Below are 24,179 nucleotides of genomic sequence, written 5' to 3'. Positions count from 1 at the left end.
AATATCGTTCAGCACATTTACACGCGTCTTGTTTTTGAACACTGGCTTTCCAGACTCCTTTCAGGACCGTTATTTGGATCTGGCTTTCCCCAAGCCTTCCCAAGAGCTGGGAAATTGGTAGATCCAGGAAGGAGCCTTGACAGGCAACTCACCCAGAAGCCTCTAGGGGACGCGGGAGTGCCGCATGAAGTAATGCGCATGTTCCACCCGCTCCGGCGGACCCTCCCTCTCGTCCCTCCCCTTCTCGTTTCCACCGGAAGTGCTCCCTGGGAGCGGCGGCCGGAAACGCGGGCAGGATCGGTTGCGTAAATACTTTTGAAAGACCCTATTAGCGCGCGGGGCGCCACGTTTGATCTGTGGACGGGCTTGGGCGGGTGCAGTGCCGGGCAGAGAGCCACGTACGCCATGGAGTCTATGGGTCGGCAGGACCGCAGGCTGCATCAGCAGCTTAAGGAAAGCAGTAGCCGCTTCCAGACGTTAATGAAGCGGCTGATAGCGAAGGTAGGCTGGGACGGCGGCCGAGGCGGGCAGGGCGCGGTGGGCGGGGATCCAGCGCCCCGGAGTCTGACCAGCTCTCCCTTCCCCGCAGTACAACCAGCCCTTTGAGGACGACCCGTTGGTGGAGATGAGGACGTTAACCTACGAGACGCCCCAGGGTACGAAGCCCTCCCTTCCTGTTGGCACTGGGCCAGAACAGTGGGCCTAGAATTTGCAATGCTGCATTTGTCCCCCTTGCTCCTAGGGACCTTGAATCCCTGAGTTGCTGATTTCCAATTTAATTTCTCTGAAAGAAATGCCTGGAGACACAGTGCAGCCTGGTTTTTTAAAATGCCTGGCATGGAAGTTCGAGCTAATTGATTAGCGGTACAAGTGACTCTGTAAAATAAGGATGTTGACAATCATGGGTAAGCCGTATGGTTGTGTATAACATCACCAGAGTACCTGTCAGGCCATTGGAACAGCACCCAGGACTGCTCCGCTCTCATGGGCTTTGCTGTATAAATGTAGACCCATCTGTTTTGGACAGTCCCCATTATCTGCCACCTCTGACGCATTTTATTTAATGTTGTGAGTGTACTTACTACCTTAAACCTCATCGGTTCTCTAACTGGGATAAGTTTGTTATTTGATGAGGTCGTATCCTTCCCTAAGACCCATCCCTGATGTTTGTCTGAATTTATTGATAAAATCGGATTTCGGATCACAGTCTGCCAGGGGTCTACAAGTGCAGTCTGTCTTTTGTCTTATTGGCTGTTCAGGGCACGTGTTGGGTAAGCATTTTAAATAAGCAGAAACTGAACTAATTCTACAAAGAGGTTGCTTTTCTCTGGATGGGATCAGGACACAGCAATATAGGAATCCATAAGTGTGCTGTCTGACTCTTGGCTTTTCTGTGCTCTTGCGGCTGTTTGTGAAGGGGTAGGCAGTGTCTGGAGTATTTTGGACTGCCCATCTGTCTTCAATGATATATTCTGTCAGTGATATATAACTGATGTCAGTTATATGAGAACAGTGAAGTTGCTGAAGAGTTTGAGACTATACAAGTTGGTATAAGAGCCCTCCCTGAGGTCTGGCCAACACATAGACACCTAGGGCTGCAGTTGTCGGTTAACAAATCTATGTCCTAGCAAGCTTGCCATGAATCCCTCATCTTGTTGATTGTTCTGAGAGACACGTTTTTGGCGCGGCCTTTCCTAACATGCAGTAGACTGAAGTCCAGATTTAAGGTGGAGACTGGAGCAGAGAGCTAACTGCAGAGAACAGGAGGGAATCATTTGTGTGTGTTGACAGTTCACCTGGGCATGCACTTAGCACGTATTGTAGAGTTCAGTTTCAAACATGCAACATTAGCACTTTATGCGATTAAATGTAGAATTCCACGGAGAGGGCCATTCAGCAAAGCCTTGATTTGACTTAGCCGTTGTAGTTGAGCATCAGTGTCCTCTGGAAAGGTCATGTCCCACAGTGGTCAGTGCTATCAGACCTCCCAGAATTCACATGCTGGTTCCACTTCATGAGCAGAGAGCTGGGTTAGTCATCTGAACTTTCCTCTTCGCATATCTGTCTGTACAGTGGACATGGTAAGTCTGTCCTGTGGGCTTTTAAGAGGGTATGGGAGTTACATGCCACACGGGTTGCAAATACGAAACGGTGTGTCCTTGCTAAAACCTGGAGCATAGAGGGTGCTGTGTAATTTATTTTTTCTGTTTCTGTTATAATAATATAATCTGAAATCTCCAGACCCACCATTTTTCTAAGTAACTTGTGTTTTCCTTGAGGGATTTAGAAGGACTGAGTGTACCTCACTGGTTCTGCTAGCTGGGGGGTGACGGGGCTGATGCGCTCCTTCAAGCTCCAGAGTTCTCTGTACGTGGGCTTCTCTGTCCTGGGCTTCTAGATCGCCCTAGGAAAGCACTGACTCCCAAGATGAGGTTAAATGTATGCTACGTGTCTCCCCCTACCTCCCAAATATATAACTTAAGAACAGTATGTATTTGGAATATGAGCTGTGTTAGCCCCTCAGGTACATGGTGGAATTGGGTGACCTGCTGCCTTCTGGGTAGGAGAGACTGCCATTAGTGACAAGTTTGTCCAATCTTGGTTTTTTTAAAAACTTTCTCCTTCACCAAACTGACTGACGGCGCTGCCAATGCCTGGATTGCTCTGAACGCTTGCTTGCCTTTCGCTTCCTTCGCTTTGGTTTCCCATCAAAGCGTTTTAAGCGGAAATGCGAGCATTTCAGATTGCTTCTTCAATTGTCACCTTTGTTTCTTAAGGGTTGAGAGTTTGGGGAGGAAAGCTGATGAAGAAGGAAGACAAGGAATACACTCAGGTATTTGCCATCAGGTTTGCCGCCTTCCTGCTTTACTCTAGTGTGTTGGTGGGACTGCATCCCAGCGCCAGAGAGCCCGGAGGCCGGTGTGCTCTGTGATGGGATGACCTCCTCCTCTGCCCTTACCCCTCCTGTGTGAAGATAAACTGAGAAGTGTTTCTTCCACCTCCTGGCTCTTGTCTGCTATTTCTTCATCATAGTCCACAGCAAGCCATGTGTACCGATGCTGGACCAGCTTGGGGACTCTCAGGGAATGTCCTAGAGGGAGCTCCTTAGTTGGGTCCTTACCAAAAACGCCCAAATCTCATTTCCTTTAAGAAAAAAAAAAAACAATGCCTCTTTTCTTCCTCTGTAACCAGGATGGAGAAAGAGGAGGAGGAGATCTCGTACAGAATCGCATGGCCTCCACCTTTCTGTGCCCCTAGACTGAGGGTCTCCGGGTGCCAGGGCTTTACTGCTAGTAAATACAGCTAATGCTGCTTTTCTGGGTGGCATCAACACCTTTTGCCTTCCTGCTGTGAGACTGGCCTTTTGCCCTGGTGATTAGTGAAAAGCTGCCTGGTCTAACGGAGTCTCAGGCAACCATGGTTCCTGGGGAAACCCATTGCCCGGAATGGAACATCAAAATTAAGTTACACAGCATTAATAGCAGTTCTGGAGTTAAGCTTCCTTGGCTGATTATTATAGCCATAGGAGGGCAGAACTGGCTATAATAATCTTAGGTTAGCTGGGCTGCTGTGGATGTATTCACTCGTACCACCTCAGTGTCTGTCTGGAAATTACCTCATGCCCCTTCCCAAGGCGCTCTTGTCGTCATCATCAGCTGTTACATAGTGTAGCTGCCTTTCGATTTTTTTTGAGACAGGATCTCACACTGTCACCCAAATTAACCTGGAACTGGCTGTGTAGCTCATCAGTTCCAAGGCATTTGGCCCTGGCACCTTTCTCTGTTGTGACTCTTGCTTTGTGAAGATGTAAGTACTTGAGGATGTGGCAGTCCTGTGTTTATATTGCTGTTCAGCTCTGTCATGGGGGAAGCCACCAGAGGCGTGGAAATGAACACACCTGGTATATTCCATGGATTGATGGAGCAGCGTGCCCCAGTTCTTGTGGCATCTTCAGTCAAGGCCACAGAATGTGCTGTCTTTACAAATACAGAGACCTCCTTCTTTAACAGCCCAGTGATAGGATGGTAGTCCTGGTATCAAGAATACTTATTTAAGGTTTTTGTTTAAAGTGTAGGAGATCTTCTGCCTGAGATCTGTAGAAATGCTAGAGCTTTTCTGAAGACTAGAAAAGTGGGCACGCATAGCCTGTGGTTACAGCTGGGGACCCCACAGTATTAATGGGGTTTATTATTGGTGATCCCCTCCACCCCCAAGACAAAGGGTTAATGCTGGTTCCAATATGCCACTCTGAGAACTGTGGAAGGCAGGAAGTTAGAGTGGACTCTCCATTGCCCCATGCTGGTTTGTTGTGGGCTCTCTTTGTAGGTACCAAATAAGCAATATGGGGTCTCTGAGGGCGGGGTGCTCCCATGAATGTCAAAAGTTCTGCCCTTCAGGCATTGGAAACCACAGAACTTTGGGGTCTCAGCTTGCTTGGGGTCCAGGAGGCAGGATCAGTTAAGTGCTACCTGGCCACTTCAGGCTAGCACCCGTAGAGCTAGCACCTGAAAGGACATTGCTCCCCGTGCTGTTGTAAAACTGTAGGCAGTCTTTTTTTGTTTGTTTGTTTTTTGTTTTTTTCGAGACAGGGTTTCTCTGCGTAGTCCTGGCTGTCCTGGAACTCACTCTGTAGACCAGGCTGGCCTCGAACTCAGAAATTTGCCTGCCTCTGCCTCCCAAGTGCTAGGATTAAAGGCGTGCACCACCATTCCCGGTGGCAGTCTTTTCTCTAAGAAGCACCTGTTGATGCCCTAATGGAGCCTAGCAATTGATCACAGGCTTTAGAAAGCACAAATGGCTTCCCTGGGGCAGTGCATGCTGGCTCCACCCAGCAAGAGCTGCAGAAGCCACTGTGTGGCCATAAACACACAGTGCATCGATGCATATAGATCCCAGGTCAGCCCTGTGAGTTCCTGAATGCTGCTGCATTCTCTCTGTGACCATTGGAGTTCTCCACTACCTCTGGGAGTCTTGAGGCCCTTTATTAAACAGGTACAGGAAGATAAAACTTCCTGTTCTCTGTGTGTCCTGCAAGGGTTGTGAATATCTTGATATACAGTGGCTAGAAACGTTCTGTTACTTAATCAAGTTTGTGTTTCTCCTGTGAAGGTGATTGACAGATTAAATGGGCAAGCTCCAGAAGGTGGTGAGTATCGATAACCCTGTACACAAGTCCTGGGAGCCAATGAGTGTTGCTTTATTAGAAAGGGAGGGTAGGGACAGGGCCCACTTGTCTCCACTGCCGCAGTGTACCCACAAGAGTTCCTCACTGTTTATGTTTTATCTAGATTGCTAAGCAGTATTTTTAAAAACATAAGTTATCGTAAATTGCCCCAGTATGTCCTCCTAGGTCCTTGGAAGATGGGGAGCCATGTCTCACGCAGTGGTGTTAACGTTTAGTGAGTCTTAGGATTTGCCCTTAAGGATGGTGATGTGAGCACCAGCTCCTATGGAAAGGAACACCCTATCCCCACTCCCCAACACACATACACACACACACCTTTGTAGCCAGTGTCTGTCTTCTCTCCCTTCTACAGGGCTCCCAGGCTGTGCTCTTCCTGTCTCCCCGGCTTCTTCCATTCAGTCCTTTGCAGTCAGATTCCAGAAAGGTGCTCCCCCTTGCTGGCTTGGGTTTGCCGCTGCCCAGAGAGTCCTCCCAGGGTTTATCCTGGCTGCAGAGTCCATCCTTAGGACTTTACTCTGCAGCACACGTCTAATCCAAGCACTTTCAAGACAAAGGCAGGTAGAGCTCTGTGAGTTTGAGGCCAGCTAGGTCTCGTAGTAAGTTCTGAGCCAGCTAAAGCTACATAGTGAGTCTGTGTCACAGAAGGGGAGTTGGGAAGACTTTTTTTTTCCCCCAAGTAAAAGCAGAGAGAAGGTGGTGATGGCTGCTTGCAAGGTTTCCTCATTCTCTGGTATTAATCCACATCCTCTCTCCACGAACACTTAGCTGCAAAGCCTCCCCTGCTGTTCAAAGCTATTCAGAATGGCTCCTTAAGGGCGGCTTTGGATGTGGGGCCATGAGTACCCTGGGGTGTTTCAGTGTTTCCCTTAGCCTGCCTAGCCATAGTTCCCTGCCCAGGGTTCTAGGCTCCTGGCAATCCTGGGCACGAAGGGATCTTCTTTCCTTTAAGCTCTGTGCATGAGGGGGTTTCAGATTTCCCTGGAACTGGAGTTACAGTGGTCGTGAGCCACCCATTATGCGTGCTGTGAACTGAACTCACGCTGGTCCTCATGAAGGGTAGGGTCTTAGTGAAGGTTTCCATTGCTAGGAAGAGACACCATGACCTAGGCAGCTCGTAGGACAACATTTCAGTAGGGCTAGCTCACAAGAAGAGGTTTGCTCCATTATCATCATGGCAGCATCCAGGTAGGGATAGCACTAGAGGAGCTGAGAGTTCTAAATCTTTATCCAAAGAAAACCAGTAGATTGTCTCTTGCACACTGAATGGAGCTTCAAAGCCCACCCCGACAGTGACCACTTCCTCCATCAAGGCCACACCTTCTAATAGTGTCACTCCCTGGGCCAAGCATATTCAAACCACCACAGGCACTTTTAACCCCTAAACCATCTTCCCGACTCTTGCGCGCGCTCGACTGGCCAGGAAGAACGACGCTGCAACAGGATCCTTCTGCACACGTTTATTGGGAGAGCTTGATTGTAGAGGCGAAAAGACCCCGAGCCCAGAACTGGTGCTGCTTTTATAGGCCTAGGAGAGGTGTGTCTCACACCTGGATTGGTTATGCACTACGCCTCATTTGCATGTTCCTCATCTGATTGGCTACTCTCTCAGTACCTCACAAAGCCTCATTATCATACCTCATTTGCATGTCTCACATCCGATTGGTTACTCTCTCTCAGTACCTTACAGAACCTCATTATCATACCTCATTTGCATGTCTCACATCTGATTGGTTATACTCTCAGTACCTTACAGAACCTCATTATCATGCCTGGGCCAGGCAGTGTCTTTGCAAAAAACTTTACTGCATATGTACACATTAGTTGTTTGTCCAAACTTATGCGTGGTGGCCAGCAGTTGTCAGTGCCACTCTGCAACGGCACATGTGGCTTCCCACACCCGACTCCAGAGGAACATTTTTGAGCCAACAGGGATCTTCACCGTAGGTAGCCATATCTCCCGAGTGAGAACCAGAAGTGTGAGCCGCCCACGGCCACACGAACCGGGTACTCCTGAAAGTCAGGCTGGGGCTGAATGAGACTAGACAGCGAGAAAAGGACGAGGCCAAGACAGGTTCTGATCAAAGCCCCAAAGTTTACTAAGAGTCTGTGCTTATAAAGAGGGGAGCCCCCCCCCAACCCATTCTTGGTGCCTGTCGCCAGCCTGTAGACAATCTTCCAGATGCTGTCTCTGGAATATCTCAAGGGCCTCTCAGCAGGTAGCAGTGTCTTGGAGAAGAGCAGCAGCAGGTGACAGAAACATAGAGCCATCTAAGTGGGAAGGCTCCACCCCAGGTGGTCTCATTCTCTGTGGCAACAAGGTCAAAGCCAGCCTACTCAAGACTGGGGGAGGCTACAAGAAGTGCCTGTGAGATTGAAGTTTTCTCTTCTAGATTCAGAGAGCAGCGGTGCGGATACGAGCTTAGAGGAGAACTGGCCATCTTGCAGCTCAGCGATGAGAGAAGCCTCTGGTGATCCTAGGCAGCGTCAGGTACAGCCGCAGCCGCCAGAGATCATGTCTTTTTCAGTGTCCCCTACGGCTCTGCTGCCATAACTCCAGTCACCCATTCAGATGCTGAGGTCCTCCTGAGAGGCCAGTGTCCCTCTCACACTGATGGCTGAGCAGGAGGGTATTCGTTGTATGCCACCCTCCTTGACTGGCCACTAGATGTTGTGGGTGGGATTCCCAGCCAGCTTTACCCTCAGACAGTGACATGAGGAAGTGTTTCCAAATCGGCATTTCAAAATCTGTGTGCTCAAAAGGTCACTAACCTAAATGTTGTGTACTCCTGTGTCTCCTTTCCCTGAGTGTCCCCAGGGCTGGAGTCATGTACCTTCTTGTACCATTTGATTCTCACCTCCCTGGCTGGTTGGTTCTCACAGAGCTCACTCATTAGAGCACTTTCCCAGCCCTGTGACTTTGGAGGTTGGAACCCTCCCGATACCAGGAGAGAGTGGGAGAGCCAGGGTCCCTAGAGCCCCTGAGCAGGAACATTCATATTCCTGTCTCCTCAGCCAAGGTATTCAAATAGTCTCCAGCCTCAGCTGTCACAGACATCTCCAGGCTATGTGGTCTCGGTCATTTTACCTTCTCTGATTCCTGGGTAAATGCTCTATCAGATGCTGGGTCTGTGGAAGTTCAGAGAGGCCATACCACAGCAAATGTGGAGAAGTGACTTTAAGTATTCACACATTTATGAGATTTCAGATTGCTCCAGTATTCACAAGGCTGGGGTACCTACATTCCAACGGAATATTCTGACGTCTCTTTCTTATCAGCCTGCAGTGCCCGGAAACACCTTGGAAACTGATTTAAGAAGGAAGTACTTGACCCAGGTGGATATATTGCCTCAAGATGAAGAGTATTTTAAGGTAATCTATGTGTGTATGTGCTGACTTGACTAGACGTTAACAACAGATTGGGGTGCAGTCGTCAGGATTCGGTGTGCCATCCTCAGAACCTGAGAAGGGTGACTATCTCCTTGATTTCCGTTTTCATATGCTGTCAGACCTTTGCTCTTCTTCAGTGAACACCCCAGAGGCCTAGACAGCATCAGGGGAACTCAGAAGATGAGAGTCACGCTGGAGGTGACTTGTCCACTGTCCTGGGGTAGCTCAGATCCAGTGGGGCCCATGGACCCCAAGAGCAGCAACAGTTCTTAGCTGCACAGTTGAGGAATTAGCAGCCCCCACCTTCCCTGGGGAGGCCTCCTCTTTGATCCCCTGCTTGCTGCTCCTGGTGTGAGGTGAGTGAAAGGCAGGCACGAAGAAGGCTGTAGGAGTAGCCTCTCTCCCAGCACAGGCTCGCTCTGCTATACTGCAGCGCTTTCTCAGCTTCTTCCTTCTACAGTCCAGGACCACCTGCCATGGGTGCCGCCCACAGTAGGCTGGGCCATTCTTGGTCAGTTAGTAATCTAGACAGTCCTTCACAGACATGCCGACAAAGCACCTGATAAAGACTGTTATTCAACTGAGACTCTTCAGGTAACTCTTGGGCTTTGACAAGTTGACATCTAATGCTAATTCGTACAGCTGGAGTTGGAGGTCCCCTTGAAGATGTCACTGCTAGTTGCCCAGTTCTGTCAGCATCTTTCATAAAACAAAGCACATCCTAATATCCTAATGCCACATGCCTGAGTAGTGTCAAATAACAAATACTTGCCCCATCATGGTGGCTGCAAGTTCCCATGAAATCGTTACTCTTTCTATGCTGGCGGCCAGCAGAAGCCTGTGTTTGGAGATCCCTTCATTGTCCTCGGAGTATATTTCCCTGCACCTAGAGTAGCAAGTAGTATACTTTTGGTTGTTATGTGATCAAAGGAAAAGGTTGGAATTAGGCCCAAGTTTGTCTGGCCTCTGCCCACGATCTCTATGGCCTTTGGCCATTCCGAGTAATCCAAGTGGTAGATGAGAGCCACCGATGGCCAGACCAGGAGTAGCTGTCACAAAAGTCTGTGTTTGTGGGCAGAGTTCTCAGATGTTTTGGGCCACCTGTTCCTTCTGTGGCTTGAAGACTAACTAGCCACTGTCACGTTATGGTACGCACTTGTTTTGAAGTGGGAATAACTGACATTATCCAAGGACAGTATATTTTTAGAGAGAGCCCAGATCCATAAATGCAAGGTCTTAACATCTAAAACTTTCTGATCACTGGCTCTGATTTCAGAACGCAGAGAAGAGAGGTGGAAAAGACACAGTCATGACTTGGGTTCCTTCCGTGACCTCATCTGTCACACCAGCCTCTGGTGAGTATGAGGGAGTAATTTGTCTTTCCTCTTTGGAGACTTGAGGCCCTTGGCACCACCTCTGGTGGATGTTTCACATGGGTGTGTGTCTCGGCGACAAACTGTCAGTGACAAGTGTGTGCTCTAGAAACTGTACCCAGGCTATGCTGCAGGTTTCCTTGATGAGCTAGTTCTCTCTGGAGTCATGATACCAGTTGCTGGATAGGTCTTTGCCCTCACCAGTTTGAACATTTTGAACATCTAGCAGCACAGGAGTGAGCAGCAGCCATCTGTCTGCCTTGTGCGTCACAGGTCACAGGTCGCGTTCATCTTTGCTTTCTCACTGATGCCCCTGGCACACATGTATGTACACAGGCGGTGTTGATTTATTTGGGTCATATATATAGCCAAGTACATGCCCCTAAATGTTTCACATGTACTTCCCAAGGACTGGGTGCTTCTCAGTGATTATGACAAGTTTAGAATGTGCCAAAAACTTCTCATTGGCATGCTACAATTTTTCCAACTGACCCACGATGTCCTTTGTGGCCACTTTTGTATTAGACTGGCTCGGGCAGCACCCACTGCGTTTAGCAGCTGCTTCAGTGGTCATCACTGGGGTAGCCTGTCTCAAGTGCTCCATTTGGGGCTGTTCCTGTTTCTGTAGGTTGGGTTTTACTTTTTGAGATCTATGAAGTACTCGTGTAATGTAGAAGTCATAGCTGCGTGGGTACCGCCTTCCTGGCCCTCCCTCTAGAGGTCAGGAGTTTGGGGTTATTTACAGTTTGGTTTTTTTGCCATGTATGTTTGTGGGGTGTGTGTGTGTGTGTATTCAGGTTTCACAGACTACAGAGGCCAGATGCCCCTGGAGCTGCAATTAAAGGCATTTGTTGCCTGGTATGGTGCTGTGAACCGAACTCGGATGCTCTGGAAGAGCAGCAAGGCTCTTAAGCCCTGAGACATCTCTTCTGTCCCCTTTGTTGGCTTTTCTTATTAAAATGTTTACGATGGTAGAATTTTTCTAATTAATTTTTTGAGGTTTTCATCTATGTGTGTATTGTATTGGCTTTTAAGCGGAAGCCATCTCGAAACAGTGTAAGGGGAGAAGAGTCCTTTTGCAAAGCTGGAGTGGAAGATTAGAAATCCAATTTTGACTGCTGAAATAAAGTCTGCTCCTTAACCCTTCTGGGGTTTTATTTATTTATTTAAACTGTCATGGTTTGTGATGCCCTCTTGAGCTCCCTGCCCGGTGGGTAAGTATGGGTGGATTGAATGGTGGTTTCTCTTGACTTTGTCTATTTCTCTCCTAGGATGCCAGGATGCTATCTCTGCAAAGAGCTCTGGTGGTCCTGAAGTATCTGCTTTGTCCTCTAGAGGCCAGGGTCCCTCATACCCTTGCCCAGCTGATATGGCCATTGTGGCTAGAAGTGATGGCCTCTCCTTACTTGGGACCAGCAGCAACAGCGTAAGCAGCCAGTCCTTTGAGGTTGATGACCTTTGCAATGTGACAATCAGCGATTTGTATGAAGGCATGATGCATTCCATGAGTAGGCTGCTGCGCTCAAAGCCATCCTGCATCATCTCCACCAAGACCTACATCAACCAGAGCTGGAAGCTCCGGAGGAGACCCTCACGCAAGCAGGGGCTGCACAAGAACAGGACACACTGCCCCCGGAGCAAGCCCTCCCAGAGGAGTGCCAGGAAGGGGCCTGCGTCCTGCTCAGAGCCCGGGAAAGAGGCCGGAATATTAAGAGACTACGGGAATTTACTGCACGTTGCTCCCCACAAGACAGGCTTAGAACTGAAAAGCGTTTCTCTTGAAGGAAGCAAACGCCAAGTCCATAAATCCAGTCCAGCTTGGAAGGAGCTCCAGATGATGCCGCAGAAGGACTTGGACTTAAACCGTGAGCGAGAAAATAGGGTGATGACATTACAGTGGCTAATTTCACCCGTCAAGGTGGTTCCCAGACCAAGGATGCTTCCAAGTCAAGTAGAGAAGTGGTATAGAGAGATTAAAATCAAATTTGACAAGCTTCATCAGGAATATTGCCTGTCTTCTGGGAAACAGCCTCGCCTGACTGACCCCACAGAGTCTTGGGCTGTCGATGTGTACAGAAGTGGTTCTAAGAGCCCAGGCAGCCGTCAGGATGTAGAAACCTGCAGGCCCAGTTCACCTTTCGGCAGAGAAAAGACAGAAAGGCCAGGTGAAGCTTTAGAAGACCTGAGGGGAAATGGAAAGTCTGTCAAAACAAAGAGCTGTCTTCTAAGGAGCTGTCCCTCTCCAGAGGGCAGCCCGTCACGGAGCCCCAGCCATTCTCAGCTGAGCTCTGGCCTTCAAGAGCACAATTCTGAACCTACTGGTAAGGCAGTGTGGCCCAGTACAGCTATTTCAGCACCAAGCATAGGCTCTCCAGGCTGTGGGAAGGATAACTATGATGAGCTTAAAAAAGAATTCAACAGACTTTATCAGAAGTATTGTCTGTCACCGCAGCGGGCGAAGGTGACTTCGTGTGGCAGAGTATCGCCAATGAAAGCTGCTGCAGCTCTTCCCTGTCAATCAGAGCACTTGAAGAGACTAAATCCAGACTCCCCACAACAGAGTTCCCAGAAACGGTCAATCTCTCCTGGCTGTCACAGAAGAGTCCTGCAGGATTCAACTGCACAGACTGCTAGTACACTTGTGAGAGACTCTTGGCTGCCAACAAAGAGGTGCAAGTTGTCATACCCGGTAGCTTGTGCTCACCAGGCCAAGTTTCACGATACCTCAGGAGCATCAGGCTGGCCCTGAGTGTCCTGAGTGCTGATTGCGTGTTTGTCTGTTGGACATGATGCTTATGTGTAGTCAGCAGCTGCTTTGAGGAAGAAGACCTCAGCAGAGACTTTTGTTTCTCCTTTTGGAGGACGGTCCCCAGGGCATCCTGTGTACTGAGCAGTCTTCCATTGCAGCTCCCTGTAGCCACTTGGCCTCTGTCCAGCCACCTCCCCTGCTCCGTATCACAGCATCATCTCTGTCCTTTCTTGTGGGATGTTGGTGCCTTGGGCTTCTCTAGCCAGCCTTGGCCATTACTGTGTCTCTTTATCTTATTCAGGGGATTCTCAGTGGCAGTTTTCCTCTTAACATGAATTACTTACAGTGTCTCTACTCCCCACTCCCCCATCTTCACCTTCCTCACTTCTGCTTCTGAGTAGGTGAGTGTCCTTCAGGAGAGCACGGTGTTAAATCCATGAGTTGAGTCATGACAGAACGCTGTTCACACCTCTCGGCTTAGTCTTAAGAGCGCTGGTTGTGGGGGTGGGGGAGATGTTTTATTTGGTTTTTGAGGCAGTCTTGCATAGCTTGGGCTGACCTTGGACTCCTTGGATAGTCAAGGTAACCATGAGTTCCTGATCCTCCTTTCCAAATGCTGAGGCTAGTTTTGTTTTCTGATTTATTTCCATGGATAAAAATACTTTGTGAACTGTATTTCCCTGGTTGAACTGGGTCTCTGGCTGCCTGGTGTGGCAGGAATCCCTGGCAGGGTATTCCCACCAGCTATCTCCCTTTGCTCTTGGCCTTGAGCTGTTTGTCTAGCTGCCTCAACCTCGTGAGCCCCCTTGACTTTCCTAGACCAAACTGCTATCGTGGTGTGCCTTGGTGGCCTGCTCCAGAAATCACTATGGAAGTGACTGTGAGAGTGGACTCGTGTCTAGGTCACCTTGGGGTAATCTGAGATTCTGATGAGAAGAAAGGTCGCTGGAGACCTTAGTTCAGAACCTGCATCCTTTTCCAGCCTGTGTCCCCAGCTGTCCCAAGAATACAGCTGTGTCCCTTGCCCACCCATCTGGGCCTGCCTTCAGCTCCAGAGCCAACGAAATCTTGCTACTTTGTCTTTAAAGCCTGTCTTGCTATATAGCCCAAGCTGATCTTGACCTTGTGGTCCTCCTGCCTCAGCCTTCCTAAGAAGCTGGGGTTATATGTGTGCAGCGTGCCCTGCCTTTGAAGTCCCACCTGCCTGGCACTCTACCTGGAGAAAACCTTGCTTTTCCTGCAGCCCGGAGACCTCGCTTGCCCAACTACTAGCAGGGACTTCGACTTTGCAGAGAATAGAATCAAGTTGCTGGTTAGTGGCAGTCATAGTGCCTAGAGCTTCTTCCCTGGTACCCAGGAGTTCCTCACCACTCCCCTGGAAGTTACTAGCCTATCCTTAGGGCCTTTACCAGATGCCTTCTCTAGTTCCATCTTGAGCCACATTAAACACTAAATGGCTTCATTTTCTGTTTCTTTCTATGTCAGCTATAAATTACTTGGAGAGGGGACCAGGTCTCTACATTCAGTGACAACATGAAGGATATTAGGAGCTAGTTCTTCCTCCTTTGTGCTAGACCAGTAAGGCTTTTATATACCTTGCTCTATCTAGCTAAGGACCCTTTGGTGATGTGGGCAGTCTCTCTTAGGAAGACAGTTTGTGTCTGCTGACTCCTCTAAGTTCACTCAAATTGGGCTGACATACCCAGGGCAAACTGCCGGGACAGCAGCAACCATTATCATTGCTGCTACCGTAGTGTGCCTTGAGTTCTTTGACAACAGGAGATTTCCCACAGTGGGCATAACACAGGTGCCTCGGGGTTTACACTGGGCAGTCAGGATGAAAAAGTGATTTTTTTTGATAGGAAAAATTTAAAGTTTAAACATTTTGTCTTGCCCCTTGCCTCTAGTTCTGCTTTTAGAAGGGGTCTCTGTCCCGATCACCTTGCTGGCATCAGATGCACCTCAAGCATGCTGTACCACAGCTGTCTGCCCTTCATGCTCCAGGGCAGCTGGTACCGTGGAAAGTGCCTGGGGTGGTTTTGCAAATAAAGGTATATGGTTAGCATTACCAATGTCGGTCTGCCCTGCGGACCTGTTTGTCTTCTCTGACTCTGGCATGCCGTCTAGAGTATGCTCCACATTTTGTGTTTTGAAACATCACTTGCTCGTGACACCTACAGTTGAGCCCCCAGACACAGTGATCCTTGAAAGTAAATAAGACTGTTCCGTTTTTTAAAGAGACAGCCAGCTGAAACTGCCTGAGCTTCACCCACAAGAAGAAATCCCAAGGTCTTGATGCTTTTAGAAGAAATATTTAAAACAATTCTGAATTCTTTCCAAATGTTCTTGCAGCCATGCAGCACCCACGAGGCCTCTGATGCTACTTGAGGTGGTGTCTAGTTGCCAATAGCTAGTATTCCTGAACAATTTCAGTTACCCCGTGGGTGGTAACAGAACTCAAGTGACCAACTATCTAGGGACAGTTGTTAGTACACTGCCTCTTGTGTTTTTCAATGTAAGACTGAAGAGCAGGCTTTTCTCCTGTCCTTCCCTTACAATGGTTCCTGAGTTCCCACCTCCACACCCACCCCATCCCCCACCCCCATTTGCAGTACTTGTGAGTCAGCTGTAACAGTTGACCATCATCTGGCCACCAGCCAAGCTGCTGACAGCAAACTGCTAATAAATTGCTGTAAGGGGAGAAGGCTGAGATGAGGGTGCAGGTTTGGCCTGTTCTGTTGAGGTTTCTTTCTGGCTATAGACAAAACACCTCCGGGAGGTGGAGCGAGATCCTGTGACAACAAAGTTCATGGCTGGGTACGCTGACTCACTCAGGATGCTAGCGTTAGAGAAGCTAAAACAAGAGGGTCACTACAGAGTAAGAGCCTGTCTCAAAAAAAAAAGGTACCATTTTTATTGTGAGGGCTCCATGTAGCCTTCCTGGCCTACACAGTGTTGAGCCCAGACAACACTGCACTGGGTTCAGGGCTTCATCTGAATTTGAAGAACTCGTGTTGGTATAGCAATAAATCTGAGAGCCTGGCACCTTGCAGGATGCCTATTTTGGCAGTGCATGAACCTCCAGAGTAGGCATGACCTCTGTAGCGAGACCAACCCTTCTTTGGGCCTGACCCTTCCTGAGAACACAGGGGTCCGGAATCCCCTAGTGGAGGAGGCTGAGCTGGCCTGGGCAAGGGTGGAAGTCGAGTATCTGAGCGCTGCTAAAGGAGCCGCTAACTGATAACTTCTCTGCTTTTAACTCAAAGAATATTGGCTACTCTGCAGGTTTGCTTCACAGTTGACAGGAGCTTGCCCCAAGGGAGCACTTCTTATATTGGAGGTGTGTCCCCAGGTAGTAGCACTGGTAGATGCGTGCACCTGTGGGCTGAGGTTGATTTCCCAGAGTGGTTACAAAAGCCCAGGCCTGACTTCACCCAATTCTCTAGTTTACTGTTTGTCTGCTTGGGCGTTTTTTGCTGGTGGTGGTAGTGAGTGAGTGGGTTTGTTTGTTTGCAAGTGGTGCCTGCTCTGCCCCCACATATCCTCATATCTGACACCAGGCCCTCACCAGATCTCTCGTCTACCACAAGAGTTGGCCTTGGGTTTCTAAAACTAAGTTAAACCGTTATATAGATTAGGAGTGTCCAGCCTCGAGTATTTTGTGATAGTGATAGGAAACTGGTGTTATCTGGAGGGGCCCACATGGGTTGTGGACATGTGTATGTGCACAACACTGCCACACTCTTAGAATGAATACAGTATAACTTGCCGAATAGCCTTTACAAATGGCTACCCAGTAGAGCGATGTAAGAGACGCTTCTCACCCATTGGTGCTCTCTGCTGGCAGTGACAAACATGGTGTGTCTTCCTTCACCTGTGGTGATTTTTTTTCTCTGCTTTTGAGGCACTAAGGATGAACCCAAGCTTCGTGCTTGCTTGTTGAGCGCTGACAGCCCCACACCCCAATCTGCTTTCATTTGAGGTTGGGCATACTGCCCTGACTATCCTGACTTCACCGGGGTTCTCAGGGCACTCACTGTTCTATTCACCTCTGTTAGAATTGGGTTTCCTCTTGAGTCCACACCACCCCATCTCATGTTATACAGATCACAAATAACCTCCCCTCTGTGATTTGTTAGTTTTCTGGTGTTATGCAGAGTTACATTTTACAATGGTTAGAGAGCTTAGACCTTTTACACTTTCTGAATTCTATTCCTTTTTAAAAGAAAAGTCCCATCAGAGACAGGCCCCTGCCCTCGGTTCTGCTGGTCACCCTTTGGCCTCTAAGTGTTCTGCCCAGGTGGAAGGGGAGCCCTGGGCACAGATGTGTGTGCATATGTTACGTGACACATCCTGGGCTAGTGTACAAGCACAGCCAGAGTCGTCGGTACCAGCACTTCTCTATTTACTCTATTGGAGCGGAAAGGTTGCAGAAATCACCGCTGTGAGAAGCCTCAGCAAGTGAATTGCTTCAGACAGGGTGAGCATCTCTCCTGTGGAGGTGCTGCCTTGAGCATTTTTTCCTGCCCTGGCCTCAGTAGCAACCCAAGGATGAGAAAGTTGTCCTTGCTCTCTTTTCTTCCCCTTCCAGATTTCTAGCCATGGGACTAATTACCCTTTTGGTTGCCCCACCAAACTGTTCCGGGCGGGCCCCACTAGACTCCTGATCCAGTGGCCCAAACACTGATAATCTCGGGTCTCTGAGAAAGGGGAAGGGTAGGCTTTGTGTGAGTACCGTCTCCCAGGTGTAGCGCTTCACAGTGTCTATGCATGCATCTGCCTTTTTGCTTTAGGAACAAGGTCCCTGGGGACAGGCTGGGCAGTAGTTTGATCTCCCCTTGCCTGTCACCATGCCCCGCTGTGAGTACACATCAGGACACATGGGAGAGCATGCTTGTCCACCCCCACAAAGGCTCAGCTGAGGAGGAAGAGGCCTACAGGGCTGAAGCTGCCCTTTGCCCCGTGGTTGGCTCTGGGATGTGATGGCCACACAGCCAGGAGCCTGCACTCGGGAGAGCAGTGGAGATATATTTCAGAGGGAGAGGAGAGTTGGATACCCATTCTTTTACAACAGTTTTTCTACAAATGAAAAGTGATTTGCCTTGCTGTGGCAGGTGTGACACCGATGAAGCAGTTCACTCGCATCAGGGCCACTTACGGCAGTCCTCTGGGTGACGCTAAGAGCCAGTGCTGATTGCAGCTGTCCAGGACTTTGAGGGTCTCCAAGGCTGCCCTCCTGACCCCAGCGTCTGAGTCTAGCTGCAGGTCCTGGAGAGCTGAGAGGGGACAAAAAGCACAGGTCTTTGAGTCAGGACCACATGCACTCAGCCCACTGCAGACTGAGGCAGGCCGACTCATTTTTCCACACCCTCCACAGACCTGTCAGGTGGCCTGACACCACTAACAGGGACAGCAGAAACATGTGAGAATGGTGCCCACCAAATGCTCTCCCTGGAAACCTCTCCCTACATTCAATTGTTCTCTCTAGGCCCAGCTACTCCTTCTTCCCCCATTAGCCCACAGCCAAGGGTCACCAAGCCCCTAGTGAGCCATCCATTTCTACCACTGAGTCCACGCTACTTAACAATTGCGAAGTCCCACAAGGTCCATCTTTTTCAGATAATGGGCAGACAGCTGCTTCATAATAATTCCTGAAATGATAGATGTACAGTCATGCCTTAACTCCAGTGAGGGGTCGCCAGGCCCACAGGGCTGGCTGCCTCCCAGAAAGAGAGGCAGGCACACATTGACCTGTGAAGACATCAGTCAAGTGTCTTATCTGGCTGAAGTTGGCAGTGTGCAAGATCAGGGGAGCATGAAACAGGACTGGCAGACCTAGTGTTGCAAGCTAGACTAGGGCTCGCCCTCCTCCCACCTCAGCTGCTTTGACTCCCCCATCCAAACCCAGGATTAACTATGTGGCTTCAAGATCCCCCCTGAACCTGGACACGTGTCTCACCCGCCAAGTTGCAGGCAGCAATTCTGATCCTTGACAGATTGTTTTTCATGAAGACTGTTGTTTCCAACAGGAAGCCACAGAGAACAGCAGGCTTTTTCTGGGCCTGCAAAAAAAAAAAAAAAAAAAAAAAAAAAAGTGCCACCTGGCTGTGGAGGAATCACATGGCTGTGGGGAATGAGATGGGAACAGGATGCTCCCAAAGAGCATTCCTTCCTGTCAGGGACCTTCCTGGACTTTGAAGATTGTTACCAACCAACCGACCAACAAATGCAAAAATACCACATAACAATTTTTCCCCTCGATCATATCTTGAAATGGCCATAATCTGGTTAGTTGGGGCTAAATAAATTCTTTAGACAAAATTAACTTTTGTTTCTTTACTCTCTGATAGTGGCAGTTAAAGAAGTTCACATAGGTGCCCCTGCATTGTCCTGTTAGGTATTTTCATGGTAAAAGGTAAAAATAGGGTCATAAACCCAACCTTGCCCCCTCACTTGGTCCTCTCACCAGGACGGAGCACATGTTTGTCTGAAAAACTGTCATCTGTTCATTGATGCTGTCGTTACTGTGACCAAAGGAACTCTCCAGGGACTTCCAGCCCCAGAAATGCACACACTGAAACATGGTGGCCACACATGCCTGAAGGGACGCAAAAGACAGCAGGAGAGAGGTCAACAAGCAGACCACTGGGTGGAATCTCCCCTGAGGAGAGAGAGAGCAGCCCCAGAAAGGGCTCTACAGCAAAGAAGAGTCAGGCTGGCAGCCCCTGGGAGCTCGCTCATGCATCCGTAGTGAGCCCCGGGGGGGGGGGGGCAGGTGCCCCTCACATGCCCCTACAGCCAACACCTTTGCCTTTATGGCAACCAGAGATGAAGCCAGGAGCTCAGTTGGGATGGACAGGCTTCCTACTCTACCTTCATCCACCCTATTCTTCCCACTCTTGGGATCTGGGACCTTACAGAGATGTGACAGACCAAGCCGAGCCCTCTCAACAGCCCTAGCAGCTAGCCACAGGAAGCCGTGAAAAGGGGCTTAAGGCCAATTTTAGATGGAACCCAGTCCAGGTATCTCAAAGTGGCCTGTAAGGTACTAGAAGGAAAAGGAGATAGGCAGACACTAGCTGTAGACAGCGACTAGAGCAAAGGGGAGCCATAGCATGCGTCCTCACAGAGAAGCCTTTTATAAGACCTCTTTAGGAGTCCCTGGGATGGTCCCTGTCTCAGTCTGCAGAAGGAATGGGGCGGGTGGAGAGTACAAGAGCTAGTAGCTCACTGAGCCAGCAGATGCAAGGTTTCCCTTTTCCTTTTGGCACTGTGGTCCCAGATCATAGGATATGGGGAGGGAGGGGCGTGTTACCTGGGCCACGCTGGGGCAGGGGTCCTGGCAGTGCAGCAGGAGGGAGACCCAGCCTCTCTTCACCTCCCCTTTGAAGAAATGCTTCTTGGAAATCCCAACCACTTTTGTAAGCTTCCCAAAGAGAACAAAGGCCTTCAACCGTAGCAGCTCGCTTTCCTGACATCAAGAGGCACAAGTGGGCTGCCATCAGGAAGCCCAGCAAAACCCCAGCCATTCCCCATGGTCAATCCCAATTCCTAGGTTTCCACCGAGCTGTCTGGATCCTTCCATCAGGGCAGTCCCTCCTTCCTCGAGACTTGTAACACTCAAGAGACTGGGCATAATGACTCTAGCTCAGGGGGGAGGGGGTTTACCCCAAAGGCATGCATAAGGGTTTATGTGGAATTTGAACACACTCCATTGCCTGCCCAGCACTAGTCTCCAGAGGTGCTGCCAAAAGAATGAGGTGAGCCCCAATGAATCACTGGAACGCCTCCCCTGTCACAGGATGGAATTCACTTGAGCACGCAGATTGTGAGGTGCTGATTCTCCAGCTCTTAGCATAAGGTGTGGTTGTTGCAAGGTCCCAAGATCAGCCAAGAACATTACCACTCCATATAGGACCAGCTCGTTCTGCCCTGGGACACATCACTTCTTCGGGCTTTGAGCAAATGGAGTGCTATGGCTTCAATGTGCCCCAACCTAGATTTTATGTGTTGGGAATTTAGTTCCCCAAATCGTATATACATGGCATTTTGGAGGTGGGACTCTTGGAGTTCATTAGCATTAGATGTGGTGCTGAGGTCATTCTCACAGTGACCTTTGTGGCTTTCAAATAAGGATCCAAGGCTAGCTTACACAACACAGCAGAAGGTCCTCTCAGATAAAACAGATCCCAGAACCGTAAGCTACATAGATCACTATGCTTCAAAAGTCATCTGATCTCGGGTATTTTCTTAAAGCAACAGAGCACACAGGTATGGGGTGGGCGGGGTGGGGTGGGGTGGAGGACTCACAGATATGGGGGTTGGGGAGGCTCTTGTCTGGACTCACGTTGTCGAAGAAAGCTCTGCACTGCTTAGAGATGGCTTCAAAAGAAGACCCTATATCGCCCTCTCGGAGCTCAGCCAGGACCTTGGTGAGGGCCTCCATGCCTTCCGCCATGGCACTGCTGCTCACCTGCCCCTGCAGGGAGCCCAGGCACTTCTCCAGCAGGAGTTTTCGATACTGCTTCACCTAGAGGAATCCAGGTCACTCAGCAGTGCCCCAAGCTTCCCTGAGGCATGTGCTCACACAGCCCTCAGTCCAGAGACCTTAGACCAAGGCCAGTTTGGTACCTTCCGGGGAGCACCGAGAGCCATGTTGCCCAAGGCACGCAGAGAGAGCACCTGCAAGGTCTCATCTTTGTCCTGCCCTGCACCCTTCTCCAGCATCAGCACCACCGGCCTCAGCAGCTTCTCCTGGTGCAGAACTGGGTCGCTCATGAACTAGAAGAGAGAGTGTTGCAGTTACCCAGGATGTCAGCCCTCACATGAAAAATGAGATCAGGTGTGGCAAAGGAGGGAGTATCTACACAAAGCAAAATCTGTCCCCTAAACTCAGGCCTTCAAAGAACAGATGCCTGCCGTGGAGATGTGGCACCCTAGGAAGCCCATGGACAACTCCCCACTGCCCACTGGCACCCCTCCATCACCCCCCTGGGCTGGATGCCTCACTTCTACACAGATGGCCGTGCTGCTGATGCAGCAGCTCAGGATCTCGGAGCCCATGCCCGTGAGCACCAGCTCTGCCAGCCTCTGCATGTAGTTCTCCATGTTCTGCATGCACAGCCTGAGGGGAAAGGAGGGTAGCACAGGGAGGGCGATCGGGACTGCTTTTTGTCCTCTACTTAGAGCCCAAAGTCAGCTTGAAGGGGGACTGAATCAGACTTCTTAGCATCTCTGCACCTTTCCCTATTCCCCAGGTAGTTGATGGTAGGGGCAGGGGTGTCAGTTAAATGCTCTCAGGGCTGTGGTGATGAGACCGGGATGCTCAGGGACGTACTGTGTCCCTCTCTCTGGCCTCTCATTCTCTGGCCCCACTGACACTCCAGAGTCCAGGACATCCATCAGTGTGGAAGTGTCCCCAGAGATGAGATATCTGGCTCTGCCATGCACAGGGATAATCCTCTGCAGAGCCCTTGAAGTCCTGTCAGACCTGGCCCCACCTGGCCATCAGGCTCACTCCCTCAAGGAAGGTGCCTCCGTTCTCCAGCAGGGACCACACAGACTGCTCCTCCAAGGCCTGCTCCAGGGGCTCTCTGTTGATCCTCTTGACCAAAAGCTGCATGGATTTGATAGTGATCCTGGAGAGAGGCAAACACAGGTGAGGCTGCTGAGGAAGACTGAAGGGGAATGGTCACAGGAGACAGGGGTCTCCACACTCTGAAACCTATACCATGCTGAACACGCATGGAGAAAGGTTGTGAGTAAAATCACTTCTGCCCACTCCCGGGAGGACTCGTGGAGTCTGTTGGCTCCTAAGGAAAAGCTAGAGGTCAGCTCTAGCCCAAGTTGGCTACCTTGCACGGAGCCCCTCCCTCCTGCCCACTTGCCCTTGAGCACCTCTGCAGGGTCATCTCCTGGGGCAGTGGCCCTGTGTGAACCAGTCTCCAGGTTTTCAGGACAGGGGAGGCAGCTTCTGGCCCATGGCTGCTGCCAAGCTGCAGCAGGAAGGTATACAGCAGGTCAGGAAACAGGTCTGGAAATTTGTCATCCTGGTCCATCTTTTCCATGAGGAGCTGGATGGTACACAGCGTCTGCAGGGAGAAGGGCTGGTGGATTCTACCCTGACTCCCCTGGGAGGCCCAGCACCTGCCTCTGCCACTCACCATCAGAGGGTCCACAGCGGCCAGGCGCCAGATGTCAGCCTTGGAGGTGGCATTTATCTTGGCAGTGAACCTCGACTGCAGCCGGCCCAGCAAGCCATGGAGCATGGTCCGTGCGAAGGGGACATTCTCAGCCACGGCCAGCCACACCTCTGTCAGATGGCTAGCCAAGGAAAGATAAGGATTGTGGGTTTTCTGGCAGCCTGCTTTGGTGGGATAGCACCCCTCGTGACACCCCCTGGGGACCCCTAAGCAAAGAGTTGGATTCTAGAAGGTCACCAGAGTCAGTTATGGTTATAGAATCAGGGCAGGTCCCTCACTTTCTTTAGGGTGCCAGCAAGAAAGCCACAGCCTCCTGGCTTCACCAGGCCTCCCATTTCATGACTTCCTAGGGACAGTCAATGATGTTAATAAGAGTCTAAAGAAGCACTGAGCATCTTGGAGTTTATTTATTACTTGTTTGTTTGTTTGTTTGTTTGTTTGTTTTTGGTCAGCTACTCCTCTCAAAATGTCTCCCCTGGGGACTTGGGGACAACAGTCAGAGGAGACAGAGGTATAGCAAATGGAGGAACTAAGACACACATGGGGGTACCAGGTAACTACTCAGAGCTGATATTCTGGGAAGGTATTTCTTTTCTTTCACCATATACCACAGAAAAGGAGACTAAGGCTCCAGAGGAAGGGGCCTGACATATCACCTCTGAAAATGGACTTCTTGAGATAGGCATCATGGTGCAAGTCTAAAATCCCTTATTCAGGAGTTCAAGGCAGGGGGGGGGGGATCAGGAGTTCAAGGCTAGCTTCAGCTGCACTAGGAGTCTGAGGCCAGCCTGGACTACAAGTCTCAGATCAAAACCAACAACAACAACAAAACCCAACAAAAAATAACCTGAAATTAGAAAGCAAATAGCCTCACTGGCCGGCCATGAAGTGAAGCCCAGGGCCCTGCTGGGAAAGAAAAGGTCAGTAGACTGAAACTTAGTGTGCTGGGTACAGACGGTACAGAGACCTGGGAATCTGGGAAAGTCTAAAGAGCTAAAGCAAGCAATTCTATAAATAGACGGGGAAACAAGGAAACTGTGTGTTCGAAACCAAGGAGCCAGTGCAGGAGTTCAGGTCAGAAAATCCATTGTGGAGAGAGATATAACGAGATGATGTGGATAGGAAGCTGATGCGGAGGTGGGTCCACACTGCTCCTTAACACCAAGTACAAAAGTGTCTGAAACAAAGGCGTATAGCTCCAGTCTGGATTCTACCAATACTATGTGCCCCTGGCAAGACTTTGGACTCTGAACCCAGCTGGGTGTCACCTCAGTGGCAGTCTG

General features: G+C 49.9%; 2 protein-coding genes across 14 annotated transcripts in view; one reads left to right on the top strand and one right to left on the bottom strand.

Annotated features, from left to right (window-relative positions):
- The first annotated feature begins 230 nt into the window (after window positions 1-230).
- On the top strand, window positions 231-19,019 carry Hjurp (Holliday junction recognition protein). 4 transcript variants are annotated; one of them, XM_006529720.4, is made up of 9 exons: window positions 231-501; window positions 590-656; window positions 2,778-2,833; window positions 5,110-5,146; window positions 7,576-7,673; window positions 8,462-8,554; window positions 9,849-9,927; window positions 11,217-11,543; window positions 11,595-14,762. In XM_006529720.4, exons 1-9 carry the CDS (start codon window positions 406-408, stop codon window positions 12,692-12,694), a joined length of 1,953 nt encoding a protein of 650 aa, XP_006529783.1. In that variant the 5' UTR covers window positions 231-405; the 3' UTR covers window positions 12,695-14,762. The 4 variants fall into 4 exon arrangements, with proteins under 4 accessions (XP_006529783.1, XP_006529784.1, XP_006529785.1 ...); NM_198652.2 differs by having other exon boundaries at window positions 296-501; window positions 11,217-19,019; XM_006529722.4 differs by lacking the exon at window positions 5,110-5,146 and having other exon boundaries at window positions 243-501; window positions 11,217-14,762.
- Mroh2a (maestro heat-like repeat family member 2A) overlaps window positions 15,586-24,179 on the bottom strand; it is a 35,299-nt gene continuing 26,705 nt past the window's right edge. For 5 of the 10 annotated variants that reach the window (XM_006529044.3, XM_006529043.2, XM_006529041.2 and 2 more), the window contains 11 exons: window positions 22,858-23,017; window positions 22,592-22,800; window positions 22,195-22,332; window positions 21,704-21,818; window positions 21,326-21,475; window positions 21,042-21,224; window positions 20,010-20,165; window positions 19,161-19,292; window positions 18,654-18,756; window positions 18,280-18,345; window positions 17,739-17,970 (listed from right to left, as the gene is read on the bottom strand). In XM_006529044.3, the coding sequence (XP_006529107.1) occupies window positions 17,849-17,970; window positions 18,280-18,345; window positions 18,654-18,756; window positions 19,161-19,292; window positions 20,010-20,165; window positions 21,042-21,224; window positions 21,326-21,475; window positions 21,704-21,818; window positions 22,195-22,332; window positions 22,592-22,800; window positions 22,858-23,017 (1,534 nt within the window). In that variant the 3' untranslated portion in view covers window positions 17,739-17,848. Of the gene's footprint in view, window positions 17,971-18,279; window positions 18,346-18,653; window positions 18,757-19,160; window positions 19,293-20,009; window positions 20,166-21,041; window positions 21,225-21,325; window positions 21,476-21,703; window positions 21,819-22,194; window positions 22,333-22,591; window positions 22,801-22,857; window positions 23,018-24,179 lie in introns of all 10 variants that reach the window. The other 5 variants (XR_387134.4, XR_003946480.1, XM_006529040.3 and 2 more) reach the window with 5 other exon arrangements.

Source organism: Mus musculus, chromosome 1 (assembly GCF_000001635.26).
Source record: "Mus musculus strain C57BL/6J chromosome 1, GRCm38.p6 C57BL/6J".
Classification (NCBI taxonomy): Eukaryota; Metazoa; Chordata; class Mammalia; order Rodentia; family Muridae; genus Mus; species Mus musculus.
This window is presented reverse-complemented; position numbering and strand designations above follow the sequence as displayed.

Coding starts and splice junctions, on each gene's coding strand:
- Hjurp (NM_198652.2), top strand. CDS start 406: ATGGAGTCTATGGGTCGGCAGGACCGCAGGCTGCATCAGCAGCTTAAG. Junction 2,834..5,109: donor AAGACAAGGAATACACTCAG/GTATTTGCCATC, acceptor TCTCCTGTGAAG/GTGATTGACAGATTAAATGG. Junction 8,555..9,848: donor AAGATGAAGAGTATTTTAAG/GTAATCTATGTG, acceptor CTCTGATTTCAG/AACGCAGAGAAGAGAGGTGG.